Below are 23,756 nucleotides of genomic sequence, written 5' to 3'. Positions count from 1 at the left end.
AGTTTTTGTCCTTGCCATGTCATTCCAACTCAGACCCAGCCATATGCAAATCAGTCTTGACCCTGTTCCTCATGGGAACAGTCCAGCCCGAATTGCCAGGCCAGGTCCTCCCTGGACCAGATACAAGCATCCTAGGACCGGTTTCAGGGTATCAAAGAGACATGACAGTGAAACAGAAAACCAGGCGAGACTGTGAAATAAACAAGAGAAAGACGTGATAATGGCAGTGAAACAATGCAAAGAGAGACTGTGAAATACAGCACCAAAGAGACCGGCAGTGACAGTGAAGGCGAAGATGAGGAGGAACTGGGAAAGAAGGGACATGCCAAGCACAGTGACACCGAAGGCCAGAGAGACTGTGAAATAGATCAGAGAAAGAGAAACGTGATAATAGCAGCGAAAGAGAAGGCGAGACTGTGGAACAGACCAGAGAAAAAGAGACTGCAATGGAGAGACGAGGAAAAGCTCTCTGAGAACGCAGACCGAGACATAAGGAGAGGCGGAGAGCAGCAGATCGAGATGACTATGGATCTGGGTCACAAAGGTGCTTGTGCACCAAAGTTCACCTTAGATTGTAAAATAAATATGCGAACCAGGGCAAAGTATCACATTTAAGCTCGTGAATGGGGCTTGTGCCTAGTGAATTTACTCAGCTTGGCTGAATTCTACAGTCACAGACACGGGAGGGTTGGCGGGCGTCTGGGCACTTCAAACAGGTAGCCCCCGACAGACTCCCACATTTGTAGGTAATCACACACCCTCTGGCAGGTAGGTTACTACCCTGGAGGGGCCTGCAGCTGTCCCCTTGTAGAGACGGTGTTTTTCCAGGGTGGGAGTGACAAGGAAACATTTAAATGTAACAAGAGTTAGGGAAGGCATTTCTGCCCTGAAACAAATATCTCTACATGGAGAAACCAAAGAAAAACTGCAGATTAATCGGGGGCGTATGTAAAAGCTCCAAGCGCCACCTTGCACGGGACGTGCGTACATTTGTTTACGCTAAGGCAGCGTAAGGAGGTCTTTCTCCCATGCCGTATTTACACTTTGTAAACCCTTGCACCACATCATGCCTGCAGGGAGGCTTGAAAAAAGGGCGCAGCGAAATTTACAACATTTCACTGCACCATTTCTTCCGTTATTTTTAACGCATGCTCAGAGCAGGCGTTAAATGATGCACCCATATTAACCTATGGACCTCCCTGTGCTTTGCTGCACTATTTTTGAAGCTAGTGCAGCAAAGAGCCCCAATAGCATGAAAAATATTGATGCTATGGTTCTAACGACCGCCATAGTGCACCGTATTGTAAATACAACGCATCCATGGTGTTGTTAGGGGGGCAGGGGCGATGCAAGAAAAATTTCGCATTGGGACCAGTGTGACACTTTCTTGTAAATATGACCCATAGTTTCATTACTTTCCACGTGGCAGAAATTTCATAAAGTGTTGCACATCAGTACATCTGAAAATCTGTGAAAACCCTACTTTGTCAGTTGAATTTCCTGGATCTCTTGTGAATCTCATACAAATGAAAATGTTGGTGCATACATTGAGTTAATCTTACGAGCACAGGTATGACTTTTTCTCCCTGCCTTTAGTGGCTCGCACCCAAAGAATGCACCTCAGGATAAAGCGCTATGAATCTCTTAGAAACTGTCTGAAAAGTTTGCAGCAAGACATCTGCAGGAGGGTGGAGGAAGGCAAGGAGTGGATGGCCAGGAAGGCTGACCATGTCACAGACTCATCCATAGAGCTCAGCATCTGGGCAGATCCTAGGGAATTGCAGGCATTCAGGCACTGACAATTTCCCAAAAGGGTACAACCATTCTAATGTTCTAAATGTTTTTTTTTTCATACATACAATCCAACCTTAAATATCGGTATTCAACAATGTCTTTGAAAATATAAACATATAAATATTGTTTCCTTTATGACTACAGAAAGTAAAACGTTTTCTTTTTTGCACAGGTACAAAAGTGTGTATCTTGGATGTAAATGTCTCATGATGATGTGAATCATAGCTCTTTTGTTTGATGCACACATCAGTTTATGTGTTTGACACCTGTTGAACCTGAGATCCTTTTTGGTGCGGTCTTACCCCAGACTTTTTTCCTTCTCCCCTCCTGTTTGCTGAAATTACACCTTTAAACCTGGTTAAACTTGCTTACATACAATTGGGACGTTTAATTTACTTGTAAGCTTCTAGTAAACTGGTACAGCCCGTATCCAGGGCCTGCTAAATTAGCTGCTACTTGTGGGCCTGCAGCCCTTATTGTGTTAGGTCTGCCATTGCAGCCTGTGTACAGTTTTACACTGCCCTTTTGACCTGGCAAAACACCCTTTTGCATGGTCTAAGCCACCTTTTATAATACATGTAAGACACCCCTAGGAGAATACCTAAACAGCCCAAAGGGCAGGTGCAGTGTATGGTAAGGATGGACATGCACTTTTAAGTTTTACATGTCCTGGTAGGGAAAAAATGCAAAACTTTTCACTACTGTGATGCCTACCTCTCACATCGGATAATATTGGGTTACCTTATTACATTTAATAAGTGCTAACTTTTGATTAGGTACAGGTAGAAATGTCATGTCTGGTCTCAAAATAATTGTAATTTAAAATTATTTTTAATGGGGAAGTCGGATTTTAAGTCACAATTCAGAAAATACTTTAAAAAAGTTGTCCTTTTGTTGTCCTAGCTATTTGGTGCCTGCTTCCTGTATCCTGGGTCCCATGATGGGGTGCAGTTAGCAGAAGGCTCTTGTGTATTCCTCACAGACATTGAGATAAAAGGGGACTAGGTGTTGGAAGGATGAGAGGGGTGGGGCTGTTCCCAGTCTCATTTACATTTCAAAGGGTATATCTCCAGCACACTCACAAAGAACTTGACTCTAGTCTTTTGCCACGCTAGACCTCTCGGAGCCTGAGCAGGGAAGCGACAAATTTCCAGAACCAGGTTTAGAAAGGCCTAGACGTTTCTCCCACTTCAAAGACTGGCGCCAGGTATAAACATTGGACCCCCATACCAACTCTTCAGTTCACTCCTGGACCTGCGGAGAACCTCCAGAAGGATTGCCTTGTACTTCGGAGGACTATCCTGTTGCTTGAGGCCTGCTTTGTTCCTACTGCTACCAGAGGACTGCCTTGCTGCTTGAAACCTACCTCAGAGGACTGCCCTGCTGCTTGACGCACGCTTTGCTGCTTGATCCCAGGATAACCAGATGGCCAATGGCTAGTTGGCTGGTCTACTGTTCTGAGCTACACAGACACAAAAACTTCCAACAACCTTGAAACCGCACATGGACCCTGTCTTAAGCAAGTCCTACCCTCCCAAGTGGTGCCCACCCGGTCCTGGACCCTTGGAATTGGTGCTAATGGTGCCCAAATAGCCAAAATCCAAAACTTGGGACTTAGATAAAAGTTTCCACTAAAAAGTGGCCTGAGAACCTTCAAGTGACTGGGACCTACCTGCTTGTGGATCTGCCTAGGGTGCCTCACTGGTTGGCCTTATGTCTCATAGCTCCAACTACTTTCTCCTCCACAGCAGCAGATCCTGTTCAGGTGATCCTCTATGAAAGGTTATCTAGCCCCATGGAGCTTTTGTTAGCTATAGCCTACAGCTTTGTCCCTCTGTTGCTTTTCGACTTCCAAAAAAAGTCTGAACGTAGACATTTTTACCACAGCCTCATCGAGTGTCTTCCCCAACAACAATGTCTCATCCTCAGACACCACCGGCTTCCTTTCCCCACTGAACTTTACCTTCTCAGACATTTTTCTTCTGAGTCTGAAGGTAAGCCGAGACTGGGCCCATACCATTTCTTGTATCTGAACTGTGCTCCATCACGGTCAGCTATAACTTTCAACTTTGTCTCAGTCTCGCACAAGCAGATGCCTGCAGTTGGTGCTTTGATCTTTTAGGCACTATTTTTTCACTAAAAACTTTAACAATGCAGAACTGTGGCTCAACTGTTTGGATTTTTGTCATTTTGGTGTCATTTTATTTAATGAAATGTTCTCTATTTTTCTAAACTGGCGTGAGATTTTTCTTGTATTGTATTTTTACTTTATTACTGTTTGAGTGCTGCATAAATACTTTAAGTTAAACCTGACTGATTTTGTGCCAAGCTACCAGTGGGTTAAGCACAGGTTAATTTTGGGACTTTTGTAGTTCAACCTGATAGGGACTGTGGTTGTTCCTTGAGAAGAGATCTCAACCTCTCAAGCAAAAATTCAATTTCCTATGGTACCCAAATGCATTTCAACACAAAATGCCATTTTGTGAGGTGACAATCAACACACACTAACAGTTTTGTGCAGACAAATACTTCTGTAATCTGCAATTTGTTTGTAGCATGTTGCTACACAGTCCTTCTTGGTGTGTTGTAGGGTCTACCCAGATACAGGGCAGCCAGTGATGCCAGACCTTCCTTTGTGGATGAAGCGTGCCCTTAAGAAAACAACAACGAGCAGCCGCCCACAGGCTCAAACACACTTACCATGCCTCCAGCATTGGCATGACTGTCCACCTCCCGATGGCAACCAACTGAAACAGTATGGAAGCAAAGGCCGTGTGCTGCCGTCCGGACCGTAGACTCAGAGATGAGAAAAATCTCAACGGCTCTAAAGATGCCATCCAGTGCAGACTGATTCCTGGCCAGAATAACACAAAACCCATTCCTTCTAGAATGCTCCACACCAGGACAGGCACTGTCTCTGCTGTGACATGACTGCAGTGACATCCACTTCATTCGGTGTCAAAATCATCTCTTCCTACTAATGGCCTCCCTCAGCACTGCTGCCAGATAAGGTCCAAGGGTCCACAAATTCGGAATACCAACCCGGCTATGGGAGCACAAACATGTGCCTCTAACTGGCTGTACTCTTGGAGGCCCCCAATAGGAAGATCCACTCCAACAAGTCAAGAAACTTACGTGATACACCCTATCCAGTCTCACACCAAACATCAGCTTTTTCCTGCTGCATAGTCTAAAATCCCAAAAAGAAATCTCCAGACCCCTTCCTTCTCAAATGACTCCAGACATCTCATCTTACCCGTTCCCAATGTAGACATAAGTAACTTGCTTACCCAACAGGCTGATGCTTATGCTACCTCTGTACGTTTCCATCACACCTCCCTGCAGCAGAGCTGTCAAGAGATGGACCTATTATTTATGAATTTTCTTTTTATTATTAATAGAGCTCATGGACACCAGAAAGGCATCCTGGTGCTGATGTAATACTAAAATAAATCAAAATCTCAAACGAGAATCAACAAAATGTTAACATAAAAGAAAAGTTTTAGAGCCCTTCCTAAAACCAAAATGTAATTTATCTTTGTGAGATCAATGGGCATGGTTCAGTTTGAGGTGGGTGAAACCCTACTCAAGCAGCAACCACAATTCCTATCAGGATGAAGTCACAAGAAACCCCAAAGTGCTGATGCTTAACCCTCTGGTAGCTTGGCACAAAAGCAGTCAGGCTTAACTTAGAGGCAATGTGTAAAGGGTTTACAGAGCATTTCAAATAGTAACAAGACAAGAAAATCCTACACCAAGTTAGAAAAATAGACAAAAGTGACAAAAATCCAGTCAGAACCGGGAGATATGCAATTTTAAAGATTTAAGTGAAAATAGTGCCTAAATGCTGAAAGCGCCAACTGTGGGTATCTGGTCACACCAGACAAAGTTACAAGTTCAGGCTGGTCACGATGGACGGCAGCTGAATACAGGGCCCAAGTTAGACCCGCTGAACAAAGTACCTTAAATCCTGTTTGCCGAGGGTTGCAAGATTCCACATCAAGAATATGTTGTACAGTGAAGTTTCTAAAAGCTGAGGGGCGATGTCATGCATCGAGATTGCTGTTGACGAGGTGCTTTTGATGCAAAGTCCTGCATTGAGAATGCATCGCACAGTGGCGTTCCAATGGCTGCGAGCTTTATTGTAAGTACCTGCTTTAGGAATGTGTTGTGCAGTGGCAGTTCTGATGCGGGACTACAAGGAGATTTGTTGTGCTGTGTCGGTTCTGCTGACAGAATATCAGCTGGACTTGCAGAGCACCTTCAGCCTACTTTCAGTGGTCCATGACTGGGATGGCACCGCTTGGGGGTAGGACTCACTGCAGGCAGAGTTCAGGTGCTGGATTCAACGTGGATAAAGCCTTTTTCTGTAGGCAGAACTCGTCGACTTTAACTCCGTGGATTTACACAGAATTACAATAAAATCTGCAAGATTCTGCCGAATTCCGCGCTGGGCAGAAATAGGTAAGTCACCCTGCTCACGCTGTGATTTAGCACTAGGAATTCATTCTGTATTGAAAAATCAGCACGAACAACACCATGCGGCATGCCAGAAGGTGCAGCTTCTTGAGTTGATTTTGCGACTATAAAAGTAGATTTTCTACTTGAGCGGCAGCTTTCTGATCGCGAGCAGTCACAACCTCACATGACCCTGTGTTAGAGAAATCTCGTAGAGTGCCCTCCTAGCAACCACAAATCATGCTAGGGGGTGCCAAATCTCACCTGCCAAGTTACTGTTGGTGAGCCACGCACAAGCAAAGAAAATCCACCATGCAGCAGTTGGCAGAATGTGGCTAGAACTCAGTGTTGCAAGCGTAACGCGGAGTGGCCAAAACCCCCTCCAACTCCGTCAGCCAACTAGCCCTTGGAGTCACTCTGGTGGTCCGAGGTGCGAGATGCAGGTCCAGTGCTTCTTGCTCAGGCAGCAAGGCGGCAGGGTAGCAGGGAAGCAGAATAGCGGTCATTCTTGCAGCAGCACAGCAGTACTTATGGAGCTTCCACAGGTCTAAATGGGTACTGAAAGGTTGCCTCTGAGGGTCTAATATCTATACCTGGTGCAAGCGTTTAAGTAGGAGAAGGTTCTGAAGGCTTCCACCCCCAAAGGAGTCTGGAATTTCCTCCCACCCTTCCCTGGCTTTATACTGTCTGGGGTCACAAAAGACTAGTGTCATACCCTCTGTGAGAGTGCTCAGGCAGAGACATTGTGATGTGCAAGTGTGGCAGGTGAAAGCTCCTCTCCCTCATCCAGTCAGAGATGGCCCATCCTCCCAACACCTCTTCCACCTTTGTCTCACTGTCTGGCAGCAATGCACAAAGACCAACTGCCATCTACACCTAATCATATGACCCATGACACAGGCTGCAGGCACCAAATGGTTAGGATTAGAAAATGCTAACTTTCTAAAAGCAGCATTTTCAGAATTGTGACCCCAAATCCCAATTTATTATAAAATAGGGTTTTAGATAACAGGCCCTTAGACACTAAATTCAACATTTGTAACTGCTCCCAATTGGAAGTGAACACTTATTAAATGTAATAAGGTAACACAATGTTATCCTATGGGAGAAGTAGGCCTTGCAGTAGCGAAAAACAAGTTAAGATCCACCTGAGGTTTGCGGAACACAAAGAACACCAAGAATATAATTATGTAATGGTATGTGTATTTGTAAAATACACTTTAACCCATGAGGGCATCCTGGCACTGAGCAGGTAGGTGTGCCTAGCGTTGCCTATGGTAGGTTGGTTAATTGAAAAGCCAGGTATTCAGCTTCTTACGGAATTCAAAAAGAGAGGAGGAGGCTTTGATGTGAAATGAAAGGTGATTGAATGCTTTAGGAGCGATGTAAGAGAATACCAGTCCTCCTGATCTGGTTCTGTGTATGTGTGGGATGTGTACAAGTAGGAGTCCTGGTTTGAGGAGGTGTCTGGGTGGTTGATGGAACGTGATGCGACTGTTCAGGTATGTGGGCCAAAATTTGTGTAGTGCCTTGAATGTGTGTGTAAGACGTTTGTAATGAGAGATTTGTATATCGGGAGACAGCGGAGCTCCCTGAGGTGTAGTGTGATGTGGGTTCTGTGCAGAACGTTATGGATGAGTCTGGCTGTCAAGTTCTGGATGGTTTGTTGCCTTTTAGTGAGTTGCTTGGTGATCCCAGCAACGAGGGTATTCTCAAATACCAACTTGTTGGTGACTAGTGGTTGAGTGACAGTTTTTCTAGTGTTCTTTGGGAGTGATTTGAAGATCTTACTCAACATCTTCAGGGTGTGGGAGCAGGATGCAGTGATGGTGTTGACTTGTGCAGCCAAGGCCATTTGCTGCTGATGATTACTTCAAAGTTTCTGGCATGGCTGCTGGGTGTGGATGTCGATGTGAGTTTGGCCAACCACCAGGTAGAGTCCTATGATGAGGTGTTCTTGCTGAAGATCACTACTTCTTTCTTGTCGGTGTTGAGCTTGAGACAGTGGTTTTCATCCAGTTAGCGACTTTGGTCATGCAGGTGGTGATGTTGTTACTTGTGTTGGAGGGCCTTCCTAGAGGGAGAGTATGAGTTGAGTTTTGATGGTTCACTAGAGGACGTTGATATGTGCGCAGATGACTTGAGCCAGTAGGATCATGTATGCACTGAGGCACTTCACAGATGAGTCTACGGGCTCCAAAGGAGCAGGGTGCCAAGTAGACAGCTTGTGTTCTATCTGTTAAGAAGGTCAAATATTGCTGCCTCATAGAAGACTTTCCTGGCAGAGGCGCATAAAGCGCATCCTTTGCTCTCGTACCAGACAGAGCAGATTCTGACATGCTGTTGATCACTTGTCAGAAGTGCAGAAATCTGTGCAAAATTTTGCCCTAGGTATAGTATTGCAGGAGATTTGCGTTCATGCCAAGGAAATGACTCTTGATCGCACACAACTTCTTTCCTGGGCGGGAGCCCTTTAAACTTTGCCGGAGGCAGCCTCAGCTGCTGATAGGGCGGGAAGCCCTTCTTAAATTCACAGCGCGCCCGCAACCGCGGGACGCGCACAACTTCTTTCCTGGGCGGGAGCCCTTTAAACTTTGCCGGAGGCAGCCTCAGCTGCTGATAGGGCGGGAAGCCCTTCTTAAATTCACAGCGCGCCCGCAACCGCGGGACGCGCACAACTTCTTTCCTGGGCGGGAGCCCTTTAAACTTTGCCGGAGGCAGCCTCAGCTGCTGATAGGGCGGGAAGCCCTTCTTAAATTCACAGCGCGCCCGCAACCGCGGGACGCGCACAACTTCTTTCCTGGGCGGGAGCCCTTTAAACTTTGCCGGAGGCAGCCTCAGCTGCTGATAGGGCGGGAAGCCCTTCTTAAATTCACAGCGCGCCCGCAACCGCGGGACGCGCACAACTTCTTTCCTGGGCGGGTGCCCTTTAAACTTTGCCGGAGGCAGCCTCAGCTGCTGATAGGGCGGGAAGCCCTTCTTAAATTCACAGCGCGCCCGCAACCGCGGGACGCGCACAACTTCTTTCCTGGGCGGGAGCCCTTTAAACTTTGCCGGAGGCAGCCTCAGCTGCTGATAGGGCGGGAAGCCCTTCTTAAATTCACAGCGCGCCCGCAACCGCGGGACGCGCACAACTTCTTTCCTGGGCGGGAGCCCTTTAAACTTTGCCGGAGGCAGCCTCAGCTGCTGATAGGGCGGGAAGCCCTTCTTAAATTCACAGCGCGCCCGCAACCGCGGGACGCGCACAACTTCTTTCCTGGGCGGGAGCCCTTTAAACTTTGCCGGAGGCAGCCTCAGCTGCTGATAGGGCGGGAAGCCCTTCTTAAATTCACAGCGCGCCCGCAACCGCGGGACGCGCACAACTTCTTTCCTGGGCGGGAGCCCTTTAAACTTTGCCGGAGGCAGCCTCAGCTGCTGATAGGGCGGGAAGCCCTTCTTAAATTCACAGCGCGCCCGCAACCGCGGGACGCGCGCGGGCGGCGCCCGGGCGAAGCCCGGGCAAAGGGCGGGCCCGTCCTTCGCCCGTCATCGACCGGAAGAGGCCGGGCTGGGCCCCCCCTCTAACGCCTTCTCCTCTCTACAGTGTCATTTATACTTGTGTGCTGCGCCAGGTACAGTGCGATCTCTTATTAAATATGGGGAAAAGGAAAATTAATGTTCAAAAGGGGATAGGTGGGTCCAGCTCCCTCCAGTCCTCCATTACCAGCTATTTATCCTCTGTAATGGGGGCCATTGAGTCTGAACTAGAACATGTAGAAGAAAGGATTGGGGCTGTCCAAAGTACTGTCCTATATCCTCCGCTGGAACCTTCTCTGGAACTTATCAGCCACGCTCCTACCCCCTTAAGTACTGGTCTTTCACCACTGTCCTTAACAACAAACTCCAGCCAGTTGAAAGAAGACAAAATTCCTACTTTTGATCGTACTACTTCTTCTCCCCTTTTAGTTACTCCTCCTTCTGAGGGTTCTCAGACTGTTTCTCCACCTACGAAGAAGAGGCGAGCCGGGAAAAAGCCAAAAAATGTAAAAAAGGTCACAGGTTTTAAAAAGAACTTACCTACCCATTTGACCCAAAGTAACAAACCTTCAGCCCCCTTGGTTTTTACCTCTGAATGTCTTCCAAGTACGGTCATTTCTGAAGATGGCTCTAATAGATTTGACTCGACACTTAAATTATTTTGTGCAACTTTAGAGGCTAAAATTACAACTTTGATTACCGAGAAGCTTGATTGTTTTTTTAATGATGTAACTAGGCTTTTATCTAGTTTCTCTAAACCTGGCCCACTTAGCTCGGGAATTCTCCCTGGCCCCGAATCAGTTTATTTACCTACTCCTCCCCCTACATTGGCACCCCAAGGAGCCGGTAACTATTTGTCTGATCTACAAGTTGTCCCTGGCCAAGGAACCCTTGTGGATAATCCTGTATTATGTCCAGCAAGGAAGGCTCACTCCTCTAGGTTGCAAGACAATGGCTCCAACTTATTCACTAATCATGCAGACTTTTTACATTTACCTCCGGACTGTAATCCGTACGTTTTGGTTCTTTCTAACGTTCCTTCTTTGGAGTGCCGCAAACTAGAAGATACCCACTCTTTAATTAGGAAAGCCGGCCATTGGTTGAATTCTAAATTTAAACCAAATTCTTCAGGCTTCCGTAATGATAAGATTCTTATGGCCCGAAGGGTGAAGAGGGTTGGCTTCTCAAAGGAATTGAAGGAGGGCGATTATGTTGTTTTAAACTTTGCCAATCCTCAGTCAGTAGATTATTTTTTGACTAAATCGGCCTATTGTAATATGTTAAATAACAAGATTCAAATCCATTCCCTGCACCATTTTTATGACCCTGTGCTTTTACCAAATCGTCCTATTACTAATTTAAGCATGCACAGCCAAGAGCCAGATAGGTCTCTCTTACAGGTCAACGTCCCAACTAGCAATAGATTCTCGACCCTTAGTCACTTTGATGAGAATGATTGACTATCGGTGACCCACCACTGTTCTTCTAATTTAGAGAGACGGATGGTTGGGACCGTTCAAACCAAACGTATCAGGGGCACAGGAATGTGTACTACAGATTTACAAACTCATCTAAATACCAAAGTCTCATCATTATGTTCTGCATTTAGACCACTAACCCTGCTCAGTTGGAATGTAGCAGGGTTGCGATCTAAAACTAACAATTCGGACTGGAAGAGTTTCATTTCTTCTTATGATATAATTTGTCTACAGGAAACTTGGTCTAAAGATATGTTTTTCTTGAATGGCTTTACTTCTTTTTGCCAGCCGGCACGGAGTTCTCACATGGGGAGAGCTAGTGGTGGCCTTTTAGTACTTGTTTCTGTAAATCTTCCGCTTTTAAATGTGTCCCTAATTTGGTCTTCCCCTTATTTTATGGTTGTTCTCGTCTCTATAAGCGGGCAAAAGGATATTCTAATTTTAAACTTTTATAATAATATCCCTCGGGGCTTCCTTATGACCCATCTGGAAGAGGTAATGGATTTTATAGATTCCTCACATGCTTTACAGTTTAGTGATTTAACTATTTTCTGGGTGGGTGATTTTAATATTCCCTTATGCTGTAAAGAACACACGGACTTGTGTGCCTTCCCTGTTGAGGGTAGAGAGTCACCAATTCATTTTAATCATACCTCTGAAGGAGATGCCTTAAATTCTTTTATTTGTAAATTTGATCTGGTTCACGTTACAGAGAAATTGGCCCCTGATGCCCGTAATACGCCCACTTACACCGGGAATTTGAAGGGGAGTACCATTGATTTTATACTTATCAGCTCTTCTGATTTTTATCTAATTAGAAATTTTAAGATTACGCCTCATTGTGCAAGTGATCACAACCCTCTTAGTATTACACTGGACCTAAAAGTAAATCAGGCACCCTTGAACAAAAATTTGTGTGCTGCTACAGTTTATAATTTAAATAGTGGCATTCGTTTAAAATGGGATAAAATTGACCCTAAAAAGTTTAACCAAGAAATTGTAAGAAGTAGGTCTGATACGATTTATACGTGTTTGTCTCAGCAATTAGACTCTGACTGTATTGTGCGAGAATTCGAATCCTTAAGTAGTGATATTTCACGCGCCCTGGTGATGGACAGGCCCGGGAAGGGGCCGGTGGTCCATAGATGGTTTGATTCTGCGTGTTCTTTAGCCCATAAAAAACTTAAAGAAGCTCTTAAAGCAGTTCCTCCCGCACGTCAATTAGTAAAATCAGCGAGGACTGACTATAAGGTTGCCCTTGATAAACGGAAATCCGAAATTAGGTCCAGGGCTTGGAGCGATCTTTTGGCCGCATCTGAATTTAAGGACACTTCCAAATTCTGGAAAGTGATAAATCACCCTTACTTTTCTGATAAGAACTCTTTGGCCAATGAATGTTTTATTACTGAGGATGTCTGGATAAATCATTTTAGGAAAGTTTTCTGCTCTGAAACTTATGAGAATTCGCATGTGGCAGTTACTCCTGCTACACATTTTACTCCAGATTTTAACTTTAAGGCCCTAAATATTATTTTTGATCTCCATGAGGTCAAAGGTGCCATTGATAGATCAAGGCAGGGAAAGGCCCCTGGACCCGATGGGGTTCCTGTCGACCTTTTTAAATCAGAAATTGAGCTCTGGGGCCCTTTGGTTACAAATGTGTTGAACAACGTGGTAACTAGTAATGTGCCCTCTTCATGGAAATCGGCTATTATTGTTCCCATCTTTAAAAAAGGTAATAGACAAGACCCCTCTTGTTACAGACCAATCTCCCTTATTGATTCAACGGCAAAGATTTTAGGTAGTGTGATCTTGTCCCGTTTAGAAGATTTGGTAACAGATGCCCAGATTTTATCTCCCATCCAATTTGGTTTTAGACCCGGTGTGGGCACAGTTGAGCAAGTTTTAAACTTACAATTGATACTTAATAAATATGTGTCTGTTAAGAAAGAGTCCATCCATATGGCTTTTATCGATCTAACCAGTGCCTTTGATTTGGTTAACAGATCAAAGTTATGGCAAATCCTAGAAGTTCTAGGGTGTGACCCGGCTCTATTGGAGCTTATTAAACGTCTACATACAGACCTAACGGTTTCTGTTCAGGTCGGCTCATTTGGGCAGAGAACCCCTCCTATTCCGTCAACCAGGGGCGTAAGGCAAGGATGTATTTTAGCCCCTTTTCTTTTCTTGATTTATATAAATGGGCTCTATGATTTTTTGGTTAAACAAGCAAAGGATGTACCGAAGATGGGCCAAAGATTACTTCCAGTTTTATTATATGCGGATGATGCAGTTTTAATTGCTCGTACTGCAAATGGCTTACAGGGCTTATTGGACATATTTTATGAGTTTATGTCGAGCCTCGATTTGAAGGTCAATTACCCCAAGACTTTTGTCATGACCTGTGGCCCACGTAACACAAAATCCAAACAATTTACTATGGGAGGGCATTCTCTTATTAAGGTCAAAGATTTTTGTTACCTAGGCATGTATTTGAGTTCCTCTCTGTCCTGGAAGACTCATATTAATTTTAAGCTCCAACAGCTGATAAGGAACACCGAAGCGATCTTTCGCTTCTCTAATAAATTAGGCCATAGACCCCCTGCACAGATGAAAACTCTGTATAATTCTAAGTGTACCGCAGCTGTGCTCTACGGAGCAGGCGTCTGGGCCTGTGTAAAGGTACCATCTCTCCAGAGGGTCGAAAATAAATTTTTGCGAAGATTACTGTTGGTTCCAAAATGTACTGCAAATATCATCTGCCACGAAGAACTTGGTCAGTGTTTTTTGGAGGATAGGGTTTTTTTGGCGCCATTATTGCTTTGGATTAGATGTTGGCTAAACCCAATGGCAAAATTGGTCCAAGATTGTATTTCCGAATGCTTACAATTGGAAAATTCAAATAGGATCCCCTGGCTTATGTTTCTACAAAACTCTTTTGAGAATTTAGGTCTTAGATATATGTTTGATGAACCTCACCTATTAACTATAAATTCTAGGTCCGTTCTGAAGGCTACTTACTCCGAGTACATATCAGACCTGAGATTTTACAGTTCTCTGAAATTAAAATCCTTTGATTCCTATTCTCAGGTTGTGACAGCCCCATGCCTTGAACCTTATCTGACCTGGTTTTCCAGTTTTAAGATACTTTCTTTTTTAACACTTTTTAGACTTAACTTAATTCATTTTAAAGTAGCGTTTCCTGAACCATGTTTTTGGAAAAGGGATTTACCTCTTTGTCCCTGTGATTCTAGATCAACCCAGAGTACTTTGCACTTTTTTCTCTTTTGCCCTTTTTATGCTGCTCCTAGAGGGGTTTGCATTTTACCCACTTTACGTTCTGTTAGACCCATCCATTACAAGGAAGCTTTAATATATTTTCAGAGATTGCCAGATAGACAAATTTGTCATTTTGTATTAGATTTTGTTACAGCTTCTTTAAGCATTAGGAAAAGGCTCATTTCATTTTAAATGTATATGTATGTATAGTTTAATATTGTAAGTTAATCTTTGTATTCTGTTATTGTGATTTTTCTTATGTTATGAGTTTTATTTGTTTATTTTATGAGATTTTAGACCGGATGTTTACGTAATGTTTTAGATATGGTACTATTTTATTCTTCTATCTATTTACTGTAACGTAATTATTGTGTGGTATTTGTGTTTTTGTCTGTACTTTTATGGCATTTGCCGAATAAAGTTTTGTGACTGACTGACTGACTGACTCTTGATCTAGACTCTTGCAATCGTCTACTTTATAGGCAATCTGGGATTGAGGCAACAAAGGGGGTGTTTTTCTCAGAAGGCAGGGCAGATGGAAAAATCCACTGGGCACCACATTCACTTGCATCATTAAGGAGACCTCCTGATCTGGTAGCACTTGATGGCTGGAGTCAGGAGCACGCTATAGAAGACAGGCTCCCAGCAGTTGAATATGTCCTGTACAACAAAGGGATCAGTTTTACTCATGTTGAGTTTCAAGAAGTTGTGGCCGTACATTGGGAGATGGCGCATCAACGCAGACCTAGACACATGTTTATGCAGGCTGGGGATAAGCTCAATGAATCTTAAGTGTTATATGAATGTTGATTTGACACATTTGTCCTGAAGAAAATTGTTACTAATCACCATTATAAAAGTGAATTTCTTTTCTTTGCACTTCTCTCAAGAATGTAAATTATGTGATTAATTCGATATCAATAATTTAACTGAATTTATTCTATTATTTATAAAGCACACGCAGCCAGACATCATCTTTAATTGTGTTCACAGAAAATAAAAGACAACTGTGCATAAATATGTATGCATTAGGTATGTGAAAATATTAATGAATGACTCACATCCAAAGTTGGCCTCGAGAGTGGTCAACTTAGTCAAGGAACTTAAAGATTTGTTGGATACATATCAACATGACATGACTTTCTTGTTTCTAAATTGATAGCAGAAAGAAAAAAACAAACTATGCAATAAAATAGCTTTTTATATTTTTATATTTTGGAATATTACTCTGTCCTTGGTCTTAAAGCTAGATGTCATATGGTCGGGTGATTACAGGGAGTGTGGTGTGGATGGTGGTGTGTTGTTGGTCTTACATCCAGTGTCTATGGCAGCATGTGGGTTGTGCAATCAATAAATTAGTGGGAAAGTCTCCTGAGGGGTTGAGTGGGTGGTAAGATGTTATGTTAGATGGTTGAATGTGTGACGGATAGGTGAACTGCAGGAAAGTTTTGTGAATGGGAGTTTGAATGAGTATACACAAGGATAATTGAGTGGGTGGTAAGACATTGTGAGCCTGACTTAGAACTTGATGGATGGGTTAGAATGGTCAAGGATATCCCTTTTGCCGAAACCTAAATCCCATAGCATGTAATAAGATTTAGATTTTGGCAGACAGAATATCTGTCACCGTTGTGAGTGAGTGATCTATCTGCTGGCTACTAAATCAGGGCCTGTGTTAGACTGTTGAATAGAATGAGCTGGTAAAATGTTATGTCAGATAGTTGGATGCTACGAAGAATGGGTGAATTGTATGATAGTTTGGTGGATGGGAGGTTAGATGCATATGCAGTAGGATGGTTATGGGTGAGCTGGTTATAAGATATTATGATAGATGGATGGTAAGATGGATAGGTGAAAGACGAGTTTGAGGGTGGTAGGATGGGTAGGTACACAAAAGGATTGGTGAGTGGTTGGTAAGATGTTATATTAGATAGTTGGATGGTTTGATGGATAAGTGATTGGCCAGATGGTTTGGTGGGGTGGGAGGATTGATGGTTGTTTGGGAGGATGGTTGAGTGGATGGTAAGATGTTATATTAGATAGATAGATGGTTTGATGAATGAGTGATTAACTGGATAGTTTGAGGGGCTGGGAGGATGGATGGTTGTATGGATGGTAAGATATTATATTAGATAGTTGGCTGGTTTGATGGATGAGTGATTGACTGGATAGTTTGAGGGGCTGGGAGGATGGATGGTTGTTTGGGAGGATGGTTGTGTGGATGGTAAGAAGTTATGTTAGATAGTTGGATGGTTTGATGGATGAGTGATTGGCCAGATGGTTTGGGGGGGTGGGATGCTTGTGTGGATAGTAAGATATTATGTTAGATAGTTGGATAGTATGTTGGAGGGGTGAATTATAGGACAGTTTGGTGAGTGGGAGGAAGAATGAGTATAAGGAAGGATGGTTGAATGTGTGGTAAGATGTCATGTTATGTTATGCTGTGTTATGTTGTGTTATGTTGTCGTATATGATTATATGGGAAGATGGATGAGTGAATGACAGGATAGATTGGTGAATAGTAGGATAGGTAGGTACACAAAAGGATGGTTGAGTGGCTAGTAAGATGTTATGTTAGACAGTTCGATAGTGTGCTGTATGGGTGAGTTGTAGGACAGTTTGGTAAATGGAAGGGGGAATGGGTATAAGAAAGAATGGTTGAATGGGTGGTGTGATGGATGGGTGATTGGCAGGATAGTTTGATGGGTGGGAGGACCGTTGACTGGATGGCAGGATTGTTGAGTGGGTGGTAAGATTTTATGTTAGATAGCTGGATGGTTTAATGGATGAGTGACTGGCAGGATAGTTTGGGAGGATGAATGGTTGTATGGTTGAATGGTTGATTGACTGATAAGATGTTATATTAGATAGTTGGATGGTTTGATGGATGGGTGACTGGCAGGATAGTTTGGTAGTTGAGAGGATGGGTGGCTATATGGCAGGATTGTTGAGTGGGTGATAAGATCTTATGTTAGATAGTTGGATGGTTTGATGGATGGGTGAATGGCAGGATAGTTTGGTGAATGGAAGGAAGAATGGGAATAAGGAAGGATGGTTGAATGGGTGGTAAGATGTTTTGATATATGGTTGGATGATAAGATGGATGGGTGAATGACAGGAGAGTTTGGGGGTGGTAGGATGGGAAGATATACTAGAGGATGGTTGAATGGGTGGTAAGATCTTATGTTAGATAGTTGGGTGGTGTGATCAATGAGTGACTGGCAGGACACTTTGGTGGGTGGAAGTCGGATGGACATATGGCGGCATGGTTGCACAGGTGGGCGAGCATTGGGTGGGCTGCAATGAAGGCAGGTTGTTTTTGGTGCAGTTTCCTCCTGACCCCTCTCTTCTCCTCTTGCAGGCTGAGCCCCTACGAGTGGTACAACCCACACCCCTGTCTACGAGAGCGCCACAATGTGCTGGAGAACCAGTACACCCTGGGGAACAGCCTCTGGTTCCCGGTGGGTGGATTCATGCAGCAGGGCTCGGAGATCATGCCGCGGGCACTGTCCACTCGCTGCGTCAGCGGGGTCTGGTAGGTGACTAGTGCATTGCTTTACCCTGAACCCACAACCACAGCTAGCAGTCTGCCCAAGAGCCTATAGTGCCCAGAAGTCACATAACTGGGGAATTTGGTGCTATTGAAACCCTGTCTAACGTCATTTAAATGGGGTCTGTGCACAGACCGCTAAAGCCTCCATCATAAGGAAATGTGCATCTCCCCACAACATCCAGCAGGGGCAGTATAGGTCCACAGGAAACTCTATCACCTGACACTATGTAGTTCTGGATATGCCCCATTATGGAATAGCACATATACATCATTTAAGAGGGACAGTATACACCCCCATTAAAAATCTCTATATGCTCATTAGAGCCTTCACTAGGGGCAGTATACAGAATCAAGATCTTCCAGTAGGGCAGTGTGGTACTATCAGAGCTAACAACAGGGGGCGCCATACTGAGAATCAGACTCCTTAAAATGTGATGCTGTGGCAGGGACAGTGTAGAGCCAGGTAGGGTTTCTAGCAGAGGTTGTGTACATCACATTGAATCTTTGTGACTCTACTGGGGGCATTATTCAGTCATAGTTTCCATCGGGGGTAGTATACAGACCCTCAGAGCCTCCAGCAGGGGTTAGGATACAGACTGTATGAGCCTCCAGCAGGGGGTAGTATACAGACTCCCAGAGCCTCCAGCAGGGGGTAGTATACAGACTCCCAGAGCCTCCAGCAGGGGTTAGTATACAGACCCTCAGAGCCTCCTGCAGGGTGTAGTATACAGACTCTCCGAGCCTCCAGCAGCGGTAGTATACAGACTCTCAGAGCCTCCAGCAGAGGGCTGTATACAGACTCTCAGAGCCCCCAGCAGGGTGTAGTATACAGACTCTCAGAGCCCCCAGCAGGGTGTAGTGTACAGACTCTCAGAGCCCCCAGCAGGGTGTAGTATACAGACTCCCAGAGCCTCCAGCAGGGGTTAGTATACAGACTCTCAGAGCCTCCAGCAGGGTTTAGTATACAGACTCTCTGAGCCTCCAGCAGAGGGCTGTATACAGACCCTCAGAGCCCCCAGCAGGGTGTAGTATACAGACTCTCAGAGCCCCCAGCAGGGTGTAGTATACAGACTCTCAGAGCCCCCAGCAGGGTGTAGTATACAGACTCTGAGAGCCTCCAGCAGGGGTAATATACAAACCGGCAGAGCCTCTAGCAGCAGGTAGTATACAGAGCCTCAGAGCCTCAGAGTCTCTTGCAGGGGTAGTGCACAGACTCTCAGAGCCACCAAAAGGGAGTTGTTTCAATGGGATGGGAATGAAGCTCCTCTCTTATGGCATTGGATTAACATCCCCTTAAGGGTAGGTGACTGAAGTCCTCCTGCTCAATGGGACAGAATTTCCTGTATTGGACTGAAGTTTCCATTTACCCCAGGACATAGGTTTGAATTTCCACTGGGGTGTGAGATTGCAGTTCAGTTTCTCTGTGGTAGAGGATTGAAGTTCTTCTGGGTATGGGTTGAAGTTCTCCTGGGGTATGAGATTGATGCTTCTTTAGAGTATAGGATTGACGTTTTCCTGGGATATGGGGCTTAGGTTCTCCTTGGATATGGGTTTGAAGTTCACTTTGGGTATGAGATTGGTGTTTCTTAAGAGTATGGGATCGAAGTTCTCCTGGGGAATGGGATTGAAGTTAGATTGGGGTATGGGATTGACTTTTTTCTGGGGTATGAGATTGATGTCTCTTTAGAGCAGTGGTTTCCAAACCAACCTATGGTCCTGGGTTTGAATAATATTAGCAGATTTTCGTAATGCCTCAGTGGGGGTCCCTGGATTTCAATAATGATTCAGTGGGGGTCCCCAGGTTCCAGTAATGATAAAGTGGGGGTCCACAGAAGTCAAAAGGTTGGGAACCACTGCTTTAGAGTATGGGATTGACGTTCTCCTGGGACATGGAATTAAAGTTTCCTTGGGATATATGATTAAATTTCAATTGGGGTATGGGATTGCAGTTCCATTACGGTATGGGACTGAAGTATAGGATAGGATAGGATAGGATTGAAGTATACAATGAAAGTGCTCCTAAGGAATGGGACTATAATTCTTCTGTTGTAAGGGATTGAAGTGCTCTTAGTAAGGTCCTTTGGAATATAGGATTGAAGTTCTCCTGGGGCATGGGATTGATGTTTCCCAGTGATATGGGATTACATTTCCATTGGGGTATGAAATTGCAGTTCTCTTGTGATAGTGGAGTGACGTTTTCTGGGCCATGGGATTTACGTTTTCCCCAGGATATGGGGCTGAAAATCTCCTTGGTGTATGGGACTGATTTTTTTTCCTGGGGCATGGGACTGAGTTTCTCCTAGGGTATGGATCTGAAGTTCTCTGATAGCATGGGATTGAATTCTCATTGGGATGTGTGATTACAGTTTCATTGTGGTAATGGAGTGAAGTTTTCCAGGCCATGTGATTGAAGTTTTGCCCAGGATATTGGACTCAAGGTCTTATAAAATATGGGATTTAAGTTCTCCTGGGACGTGGGATTGAAGTTCACCTGGGGCATAGGATTGAAGTTCTCCTGGGGCCTGGGATTGACGTTCTCTTGCAGTATGGGACTGAAGTTCTCCTGGGGCATGGAAATGAAGTTCACCTGGAGCATAGGATTGAAGTTCTCCTGGGGCATAGGACTGAAGTTCTCCTGGGGCCTGGGATTGAAGTTCTCTTGCAGTATGGGACTGAAGTTCTTCTGGGGCATGGGAATGAGGTTCACCTGGGGCATAGGATTGAAGTTCTCCTTGGGCATAGGAATGAATTTCTCCTTGGGCCTGGGATTGAGGTTCCCTTGCAGTATTGGATTAACGTTCTTCTGGGGCCTGGGATTAAAGTTCTCTTGCAGTATGGGATTGAAGTTCTCCTGGGGCCTGGGTTTGAAGTTTTCTTGTAGTATGGGACTGAAGTTCTCCTGGGGCATAGGATTGAAGTTCTCCTGGGGCATAGGACTTAAGTTCTCCTGGGGCCTGGGACTGAAGTTCTCTTGCAGTATGGGACTGAAGTTCTACTGGGGCATGGGAATTAAGTTCTCCTGGGGCATAGGAATGAAGTTCTCCTGGGGCCTGGGATTGATGTTCTCTTGCAGTATAGGACTGAAGTTCTACTGGGACATGGGATTGAAGTTCTCCTGGGGCATAGGATTGAAGTTCTCCTGGGGCCTGGGATTGAAGTTCTCTTGCAATATGGGTCTGACGTTCTTCTAGGGCATGGGAATGAAGTTCACCTGGGACATAGGATTGAAGTTCTCCTGGGGCATAGGAATGAAGTTCTCCTGGGGCCTGGGATTGAAGTTCTCTTGCAGTATGGGATTAACGTTCTTCTGAGGCCTGGGAATAAGGGTCTCTTGCAGTATGGGATTTAAGTTCTCCTGGGGCCTGGTTTTGAAGTTCTCTTGCAGTATGGGACTGACATTCTCCTGGGGCATGGGAATGAAGTTCACCTGGGGCACAGGATTAAAGTTCTCCTGGGGCATAGCATTGAAGTTCTCCTGGGGCCTGGGATTGAAGTTCTCTTGCAGTATGGGATTGAAGTTCTCTTGGGGCATGGGAATGAAGTTCTCTTGCAGTATGGGATTGAAGTTCTCCTGAGGCATGGTATTGAAGTGCTCTTGCAGCATGGAATTTATATTCTTCTGTGGCATGGGAATGAAGCTCACGTGGAGCATAGGATTGAAGTTCTCCTGGGGAATGGGACTGAAGTTAACCTAGGGCATGGGACTGAAGTTTTCCCCAGGATATGGGACCAAAGTTTCTCCGGGGTATGGAAATAAAGATCCCATAAGCTACAATACTAAGTTTCCCTGAAGACTTTGAACGACTGTTCGCTAAACAGTTTTGCCGGAGAATATTCCTTATTAGAAGGCATCTAAATATTTGTGTATTTCTTACCTTAGCAGCAATTCTCCAGTCACCTCCAGTTGTTTTGTATCAAAAACACCCGTATTTTATCCCCTGCTTTTAATAGCCACAACATAATACAACAAAATAAGAGAGCCATGCTCTCTCACTCCTGGTGAGTGGCCTTTCCACATGGTGGTGCAGAGTGGCAGGTGACCACTCCAGTAACAGGCTCTATGGACCCATTGGAGACGTGTGCAGTGATCAGTAGGGCAGGAGAGCAAAGGTGGTCTCCACCATTCGGGTGGGAAAGGACACCCGCTGACTATGCGTGTAAGAGGGCAGACACCAGGAGTTTATTCTACAGCGGAAGGAAAGCATCAGCACTTCCGGCTCCTCACCGTTACTCAAGGATGTTGGCTCAGACTCCATTGAATAGCGAGGTCTGGGACATGGTCTCAGTCAAAGCTTATCTCCCAGCCCTCAGTCGCTCCCACCCCAGTGCAACTTAGAAGTATTCAGTTTAACAAAAGCCCTCGGGAGGATGTTCGTGTTGTAATTCCCACAACACAATATGCACATATGGTCCCTTCTGGGTCATTTAGACTAACAAGACGATAACAGGCTCAAAAAGGGTCTGACGTCATAAATATGTGCAGGGTAGAGTTTGCACCAGTCGCGACCTTGGTTGTAACTAATAGGAAATAAATACATTTACTGTGCATCCCTCTTGCTTGTGTTTCTACTGCATTGCACTCTGGTATGCACACGGAGTTACCACCAGCTGCAAGCTAGCAGGGAGGTCCCATCAGCTGCAAGATAGCAGGGAGGTCCCATCAGCTGCAAGCTAGCGGGGAAGTACTGTTAGCCTCAAGCTAGCAGGGATGTCCCATCAGCTGCAAGCTAGCGGGGAAATACTGTCAGTCTCAAGCTAGCAAAGTACCATGGAGTGGTGTGGCACAATGGTTAGAGCGGCAGACCCTGATGCAGAGATCTAGCCTGGGACCAGTGTTCAATTCCCGCTCAGCGAGTCTTGGGCTCAATTCCCTTGGACCAGATAATTCTCGCCTCAGTGCCTAATCTAATTAATGGGTCCCAATCTGTAACTCTGGGCAATAGCTTGCTTAATCTCCACAACTGCCCTGACAGCGCTTGGATGCCTGGCTTCACCCTGGGGCTATCCACGAGTGGGTGCCTCACAGGGAAAAGCCAGGAGGGGTTCCACAGTGGTATGCGTACAGTCCCTTGAGACCCTAATGGGTGAGTAGTGCGCTATACAAGTGCAAAGTTTACAGTTTTTTACATGAGCTGCAAGCTAGGAGAAAGGTCCCATCAGCTGCAAGCTAGCGGGGAAGTACTGTCAGCCTCACGCTAGCAAGGTGCCATCAGCTGCAAGCTAGCAGGGAAGTACTGTCAGCCTCACGCTAGCAAGGTAACATCAGCTGCAAGCTAGCAAGGAGTTACCATCTGCTGCATGCTACCAGGGAAGTACTGTCAGCCTCAAGCTAGCAAGGTACCATCAGCTGCAAGTTAGAAGGGAGGTCCCATCAGCTGCAAGCTAGCAGGGAAGTACTGACAGCCTCAGCTAGCAAGGTGCCATCAGCTGCAAGCTAGCAGGGAAGTACTGTCAGCCTCAAGATAGCAGGGAGGTCCCATCAGCTGCAAGCTAGTGAGGAGTACTGTCAGCAAGCTAACAGAAAAATACTGTCAGCCTCAATCGAGCAAGGTGCCATTACCTGCAAGCTAACAGGGAGGTACTGTCAACCTCAAGCTAGCAAGGTACCATTAGCTGCAAGATAACGAGGTTGTACCATCAGCTGCAAGCTAGCGGGAGGTACTCTCAGCCTCATGTCA

The 23,756-nt window shown here is 45.2% G+C and overlaps 1 protein-coding gene across 2 annotated transcripts in view; it reads left to right on the top strand.

Annotated features, from left to right (window-relative positions):
* GRIK5 (glutamate ionotropic receptor kainate type subunit 5) overlaps positions 1 to 23,756 on the top strand; it is a 994,397-nt gene that overhangs the window by 935,011 nt on the left and 35,630 nt on the right. For both annotated transcript variants that reach the window (XM_069201377.1, XM_069201378.1), the window contains one exon: positions 17,887 to 18,060. In XM_069201377.1, coding sequence (XP_069057478.1) covers positions 17,887 to 18,060 — 174 coding nt within the window. The remainder of the gene's footprint in view (positions 1 to 17,886; positions 18,061 to 23,756) is intronic.

Source organism: Pleurodeles waltl, chromosome 7, assembly GCF_031143425.1.
Source record: "Pleurodeles waltl isolate 20211129_DDA chromosome 7, aPleWal1.hap1.20221129, whole genome shotgun sequence".
Classification (NCBI taxonomy): Eukaryota; Metazoa; Chordata; class Amphibia; order Caudata; family Salamandridae; genus Pleurodeles; species Pleurodeles waltl.
Note: the sequence above shows the minus strand (reverse complement) of the source record. Positions and strands in the feature narration are given on the sequence as shown.